At 39.5% G+C, this 7,793-nt stretch overlaps 1 protein-coding gene across 3 annotated transcripts; it reads left to right on the top strand.

Annotated features, from left to right (window-relative positions):
* Nucleotides 1–232: 232 nt before the first annotated feature.
* Nucleotides 233–7,518, top strand: LOC105562171 (tetratricopeptide repeat protein 17). 3 transcript variants are annotated; one of them, XM_012012772.1, is made up of 16 exons: nt 233–641; nt 1,774–2,030; nt 2,117–2,228; nt 2,295–2,521; nt 2,633–2,920; nt 2,989–3,326; nt 3,411–3,624; nt 3,695–3,938; nt 4,015–4,239; nt 4,379–4,559; nt 5,043–5,204; nt 5,618–5,778; nt 5,898–6,055; nt 6,140–6,365; nt 6,454–6,717; nt 6,924–7,518. In XM_012012772.1, the coding sequence occupies exons 1-16, from the start codon at nt 531–533 to the stop codon at nt 7,077–7,079; spliced, it is 3,324 nt and encodes a 1,107-aa protein (XP_011868162.1). In that variant the 5' UTR covers nt 233–530; the 3' UTR covers nt 7,080–7,518. The 3 variants fall into 3 exon arrangements, with proteins under 3 accessions (XP_011868162.1, XP_011868163.1, XP_011868164.1); XM_012012773.1 differs by lacking the exon at nt 5,043–5,204; XM_012012774.1 differs by lacking the exon at nt 5,043–5,204 and having other exon boundaries at nt 4,379–4,487.
* Nucleotides 7,519–7,793: the final 275 nt, after the last annotated feature.

The raw sequence follows: 7,793 nt of genomic DNA on the forward strand, positions 1-7,793 counted from the left end.
GTTCAATATCCAAAAACTATAGGAGACCCGGGGCGTTAATGATTTTCTCATGACGTACATAGGCCCGGTTTCACCAACGCGAGTTAATCTAATCGGTCGGTTAACTTGACAGGGTGCCAACATAAAACTTCTTTATTAACCAAGAAAATAGGTTAATAAAGAAGTTTTATGTTGGCACCCTGTCAAGTTAACCGACCGATTAGATTAACTCGCGTTGGTGAAACCGGGCCATAATGTTCGTATCAATGGCTGGCAACTTGACATTGGCGGGCCGCGCTTGTCGCTGTTAACAGCCACTGACGCGCACCGCGCACGTAATCGCGTGCGCTTCAAATCGTCCTCCCGAGATCGCTCCGCGGGAGGAAACGCGCGACGCGATAGGCGTTTTTCGCTGGTAATCGCGGGGAGCGCATCCCGTGCGGAAAAAGAGACGCGCGGCGTCTCTCGCTCTCCCGCGGTCATGGTCCACGCCGTCGGGCTGCCCTCGCGGGATCGATGAGGCGCGTCGCGTGGAGGTTATATCGCGGAAAATGACCCGGCGCAACGTGCCCTGCAGGATCGTCACGGTGCTCGCGGTGATGCTCGAGATCTCGGCCACCAGGCATTGGTACGTCACGGAGAATGGGAGGATTCAGCCGCAGGTGAGTGCGATCTTCTCTCGATGACAGTCACGTGAACGTGAAGCCCGGCCTGCGATGAGTTGTTATTGCTCATTTTCACCAACGTTTAAGCGCTGGTCTACAATACGTGGAGTAAGCGTGGAGTAAGGCTGATGGCAGAGAACAATCCGTAAACGCTTAAGACTGTCTCAGTCGTAGACGTAGGGCAAAGCCCTACGGCAAAGAGAGAAACGTAAGTCGTATACAATAGCCTTTCACGACTTACGTTTCTCCCTGCCTTGCTCTACGTCTACGACTAAGCCAGTCTTAAGCGTTTACGGATCGTTCTCTGCCACCAGCTTAAGGAGTAAGGGAGAGCCCTAACTTGTAGCTTCTGGTGTAAAGAAGCTGAAATACGGGCGTAATTTAAAAAAAATATTTGCAACACTGATTGATGGCATTTTGATTCACCGAGAGTAAGTCTAAGAGCTGAAGTAGGAGTAAGAAATAAAATGGATTTATTTCCTTACTCCTACTCCTTACTCCAGCTTACTCCATGTATCGTAGACCAGCCTTAACTTTGATCTTAATTTCTAAGGCCTGGTTTCGCCAACATTGTTTAACTTTAAGCTTAGCTTCATTCGTTCTATGTCTCTTTTCAGCTGTTACCTTGGGTCCGGTTTCACCAAACGTAGCTTAACTTTAGCCTTAATTCAGGTTTAATTAATTTAAACACTTAAATTGATTTATGTAACTTTAGCTTACCTCATGTTTGTCGCTTTCTAGAGTAACAGTGGAAAGAGACAAGGAACGAATTAAGCTAAGCTTAAAGTTAAGCGACGTTTGGTGAAACCGGGTCTAACTGTCCCCTGATGCCCGCTTCTACCGTTGCAGATTAACTTTAATCTCAGCTTAAATTACCTCTCGTCTTGTTTTAATTTTTGAAACTGGCAAAAGATATAAAGTGGGTTGAGCCAAGATTGAAGTTAATCTGCGCTGACAGAAGTGGGCATTGAAAGAGACAAAGGATGAATTAAGCCAAGATTAAAGTTAAACGACTCTGGTGAAAACCGAGGTTGGCCAGAAGTCGAAACTGTATGCCAGTTCTTTTTCTTCCACCCGGAAAGAAAATGGACCGCTGTCTCACTCGGCACTCAACTTCCTTCCCTTTCAGCACGACAGTGTCTTCGATATGCGTCGACCGTACGACCTTCTGGGATTCCTGGAGCAGGAGAGACGCAGGGAATCGGCTGACGCTATATACAAGAAGATCTCGAGGAAGGAGGTGTCCATTGACAATCAGTTTGTCGGCCTAGGCTTGGCCGACGCAGAGAGCTCCAACTCGGACTGCTTCTCGTGGGACAAGTCGTTGGCCGACGTCGATGTGCACGCTAGTCTAGTGGTCGATTACAGGCTTAAAGATGGGATAGAGTGAGTGATTACAAGTGACGTCTTAATAATCTTGAGAGGATATGCGAGTGTCGAAGGGTAAGGTAATGTTGTATTTTCTGTTGCAGCCAAACTGATTACATGCTATATAACGTGGTGGCTAACAGTAAACAAACAGTGCCGGATTGTCGGAGAACGTTCCCGTTGGATTTCAGTATATATACGTTCGAACATCTGAAAGTAGGTAACGCGTTGCTCCTCGCGTCGAAGCCACGCCTGTGTCTGTAACGTCGTTTTTTGTATCAGGCGATGCAGAACCGAAAGAATCTCACGCAGCGCGAGGAACTCGACTTGATGAAGTACCTGCCGTTGAACACCGATCTCAATCAGTTCGGCCATCAGCTCGCCTACAGCTTGTCTCGCAACAGCACCTCCTGGATATACCTGAATCTTGCGTCGATTTATTGGCGGATCAGGGGAGACGCTTACAATGCTTTAGAGTGCAGTCGTAGGGCGATTGTGTGCGCGCCAAGGTAATAGAATAAGAAAACTCGTTTAGGAGATATTAGAGAAAAGCACCGCCGGGAGCACCGCCGCGTGTAATCTTTACCGATCTCGTAACGAAAGCATTGTACGTGATTAAGGCAATATCGCGATATTCCTCTCCTGACCACCGCCGGCATTTTACACGCTGCGAGATATTCCGGCGAGGCCGCGATTATTTTGCACGCGGCGATAGATCATAATCCGACAGAGAGCCATCACCATCTGGCGCTGGGCCACGTTTACGCAGCTCTCGGTGACTTCGACCGGTCCGCGGCGTGCTACGATAATTGTCTGAGGCTGGCGCCCGACACGATGGAGGCCAAACAGATGAAGTACGCCATATTGTGTCATCGTTTTTTGGAAACGTCTTTGCTGCTGTTCGATCAGTGAGTTCATGTTCGTTATTCGTCGTTTATAAGCTGCACTGGAATGCTTATGATTACCGTTATTACAGGCGCCTGCGGAATGTGTTGTCGGAAATACATGCGTATCACGACTGGAAGGAGGAGTGGTTGAAACTCTACGAGCATATGCTCTGGGAGCAAAATATTAAATCTGCTACCAGAGAGATCAAGCTCGCTTTTGTGCGAGAGCAGAATCTGCACTTGCTCGCGATAAATCCGGTTGAAAGGTCGATTCATCACATTGACAATAACATCGTACTGTCTTACACGGATTTAGGAGACAGGAAGAAAATGGCTGAGAACATGCTGCAGAACGTCCACGTTAGTCTTCATCTGTTGAAAAATCTGCAAAAACAAGTAAAGGAGCGTAGTAATCGTATCACGAAAGGTATTTTCTTCCGCGACAGACGTAGGTTTTACGAATTTTACAATCCATATTGCAAGTAGCAAAATGTATTTAATATCATTCAAGACACGATGACGGAATTAAACGCGGAGTATAATAATTTGTTTGCGTCACCGACGAAGAGTCCAAAGTATCACAATGTGGAAATTAAGAAGGGAAATAAAGATTTTGAAGCTGATCACTGGCCAAAGATATCCGACTGTGATAGTTCTATGCTAATGTTTGGAGACGGAAAGCAATATTTGCCTATTTACTTGTCGCCTGAAAACAAAGGTTACGCGTAGGTATTTCAAACTTTTTCCGTACTGTGCCATATCGTAACGCATTAATTCTCTTCTATATGTTATTAGAACACATTTGTTTGTAAATGAATTGATTGATATAGAGCCATGGAAGAAGCATCCATTGCCATGGCATCCACCAATATGCCATTCGCCTGAATCGTTTAACGAGAAATACATTGCACATACGTTACTAGATGCGACTATGCAGCAGCATTTACCGGACGCTTCTCTGAAACCATTTCTACATAATTTAGTTCAAACCGCGGACTTGGCAGAAATTGGTCAAAGGATTTTGACGGCAACTGAAGCGGTACAGTTTATTATTTCGTTATTACGCATCACAATCATAGTGTTCTGATAAAACAATTGACTATGCTTTAAAACAGAAAGTAGCAGCTCCATGGGTATTGTCTATGCTGGCATCTTTACATTGGAGAATTGTAGGGAAACCTCGTTTGGCCTTGGATTGCCTTCAATTAGCATTAGAAAATGTTCCTAAAGAATTTAAGGATGTACCTTTAGTCAGTATAGCTTCGATACACCATAAAGTAGGTTTAATTGACGACGCTTTAAGAATTGCGGACAAAGCTTTGCGAATTAATGCTGTGGAGGTATGCATGAAGAATTAAATTTTTTATCATAGCAAGAGCTTTATTTCTACAAATATTTCCACAATACTCGAAAAGACCATTTTCTACACGTTGACTGGGTAAACGAAAAGCATATATTTTGTAATATTTAATTTTTCAGCCAATGACTAATTTCTTGTTTGCTATATTATTGAATATAAAAGGAAATTATACAGGAGCTATACATTACTTGAAACAAGCATTAAGGGTGGATTCACATTTATATGACGGTAAGGCATTAATGTTATTGAAAACATTAGCCTGTCGCGAAAAATTTAATGTTATCACGGGTAATTATCCAGGTACGTACATGTGTATGTAATTAACACGGTTTCACAGAATAGTTTTGGCACATTTTTTAGATGTTTCATTTAATCTTTTGCATTATATTTTCACGTTATTTTTATTATTGTGTATCATTTATACTTGCACTGATCTCTATGAAGAGTGTCTGGCTTCAGTTTTTTTTTATAAATAATGATAATTGTGGAATTTAAAGCAATGAACTAAAAATAATAGGGAAAGTAAGGGAAGGAACCAAAAATATGAGATTAATAATTTCTCTTACTTTTTTCTTATTTCTTTAATTTGGTTTTTTCCACATTATTAACACTTTCTAATCTTTGGTTTTCCTTTTTTTGCAATTATGTTTAATTATTTATAATTGAGTTTGCACAGAATGTTTTTTTTTCAGTTGATTAATTTTGTTCACTGTTGATGGTACTGTGTTCTAAAAAAACGCAGATTATTGTGATGAGTAATGACAAACATTGTCATAATCACAGGCTGTGAAGAACAAAGAATTAATTTACACAAACATTCTATGAACCTGCCTTCTGTATTACTTAATAAGTATAACTTGCAAGCAAGTGATACATTTTTGCGTAAACGGCAAGTCAAGAATTGTAATATTAAGTATGTTTCAACAAAGACAGAAGAAAGAGCAGGTGCGTATTTTCGCACGTACATCTTAAGAGTAGACTCCGTTTTTAGACTGTGCTATGTACTTTTTATTTGACATAATTTAGAATTTACGCTTGTTTTATTTCTGCTTGAAGTAAATGAAACAATAATTTTGGCTTATAATTACACATTTTATGTTGTCGTAATCTTGTTCTGTTATTTAGTGTTTTTTTTTCTTGTGTAAGAGTATATAATAAAGATTATTGTTACTTATTTATGCCTCTTTTATTATTTTACCTGCTTTGGATGTCATGTTGTTTAATTTTATTTTCATATATACATATGATGTGTTGCGTATTCAGATTTAATGCTTTTTTAGTAGTCTTCTTTGTCCAAATTAAAATATAAATTTTTTATTACTGTATTCCCAGTTGATATCGGAAAACTATTATTATAGGGATGAATTGTTGGAGTAACCACAAAATTGGATTATTGGACGTATCATACTACAGTAAGAAAGTACATGTGCGCCAAGGTCTTATACATTCGTTATTACTTCCTAATAGCGCAACTAAACTGCATGAGCCACATGTGCATATGGCCAGAATTTCAGATAATGTAAGCAAGTGAAATCTTTTGCGATAAAATTGTACACCGTAAACACAAGATAATATGCTGTTTCATATATTTAATTCACAAATCCCTGAGTTAATCTGCCTATAATTTTCATATCGAAGGATATGCTATATACATACGCCGATTCATCGTTTGATATGACATCTGACAATCAAAAGGAGTCATATTATCCAAATAAGGATGAGTGCGACGAGCTTAAATATGAAGACTGGGCTGCTTCTTTATTCGTATTTCATAAATTTATACGGCGCAATGTGACGTACGTAATTGATAAATTCTGAAAAATATACTACTACGTACACGCATGTCGCATGCAAATTATTTGTAAATTCTTCGATTTCAGCATCGAAGACGAGATCGAATCATTGGGCAATGATGTTCCGAACTTACAGCCAATATGTAATAAGAGTAATTCTGAAATGAGTCGTGTAACGGAGGTGGTGCAATTCTCGCAGTTGCTGCAATACAAAGCTGAGCTCGATATGGCCGAGTGGCTGATGATGATAAGTGGAACGCAGAATGATACTTTGCAAGGACTCGGAACCAAAATCGCGTTTGCTTTGCAAAAGGTGATTAATCGGATCCTATAATTATGTATTCGTTGCTTTACATATTTGGTGTGTAACATCATAATCAATATATATTGTCTTGAATTAGCATTACTCTTCTTGGACCTTGGCGATAGCTGCATCGTTTTATTGGCGCGTGGCAGGCGATAGTCGCAAAGCGCTGGATTGTATGTGGCAAAGCCTAGAGAACACCCCGAAGGATATGCAAGACATACTTCTTGTGAACCTGGCGTCTTTACTCAGTTCGCAGAATTATTTCCACGAGGCCCTCGAAATTGCTCAGATAGCACTCTCAATTGGTCCGGACTTCATAATCAATCATTATGTTGTCGCCAATCTTCATGCTGCTTTGGTAAATTAAATATTATCTCACTAAGGCTTGATTTTTCATTTTCGCGTTAACTATTAACCAGAGGTTAGTCGACTCTTAATTTTTTTCTATGTTATTATCTAAGAAAAGACCTGTGATTAACAGTTAATCAAAAAATGAAAAACCGAGTCTAAATGTAAGTTGTATAATGAAGTAGAGATTTACCCCAGCGCATTTTTTTTGGATAGGGTGACTTCGAAACTGCTGCAAGCTTCTACAGATCTTCACTTGAACTCGATCCGAACTTCGAGCCAGCTATTACGAGGTTACGCGTAATACTATGTTTCTTGTTGTTTGACGATAAAAAATTTGCAATGAGTGAGATATTGCGGAATATTTTGTGAAACTACCTTTTGCAAATCGTTAATGCGAAGTAATTTAATGAAAGTGCCTTTACATTGTTAACGTGAGATATGAGGAAGAATACATGTTACAGTATTATAAACCATGAAAAAGTAATATTATAGGCTACATTATTATGTGTACTGCAACTATATAATTTTAAAATGAGAAAAAAATAATTGGGCGATGACGCAAATATTTGTTAAATTATTACAGAAATTTTGCGGTTTAATAAGATATATTTTTACATCGAATTTCTACATGTGGCATCGGTGTTTCAAATAGACCAGATTAAAAAAAATGAGCACATTTCTAGATGTATTATTTAAATTATCTGTTATAGATATTGTTTATTCTCACAAATGTGATAACTTCTTGTTGTATCAGTGATCATGAATATGTTATTGAAAAAGCATTAAATAAAAATGAATTTTGCAATGATTTTGACATTTATGCTTGCTTACATCCGAATTGTATGAATCGCGCGGTAGCAAGCGAGCGATCCAGTAGAAAGAAATGGTATCGCGTGCCGCTGGCTTTACTCCTGTCGAAAGAAAAGACGAAATTCGGTAATTTCTGGTGGTTTTTCCTCTATAATTTAAGACGTAAGAAATAAAATTTCAGCCGGTTCTAGTCAATTAATATTACTTCTTTGTAATTTATCGCTAGCGAAGAAAATATCGATCATGTATATAAGAAATTTTCCACCAAATGTA

The sequence above is a fragment of the Vollenhovia emeryi genome, unplaced genomic scaffold (assembly GCF_000949405.1).
Source record: "Vollenhovia emeryi isolate VEMERY1.0 unplaced genomic scaffold, V.emery_V1.0 DF939193.1, whole genome shotgun sequence".
NCBI lineage: Eukaryota > Metazoa > Arthropoda > Insecta > Hymenoptera > Formicidae > Vollenhovia > Vollenhovia emeryi.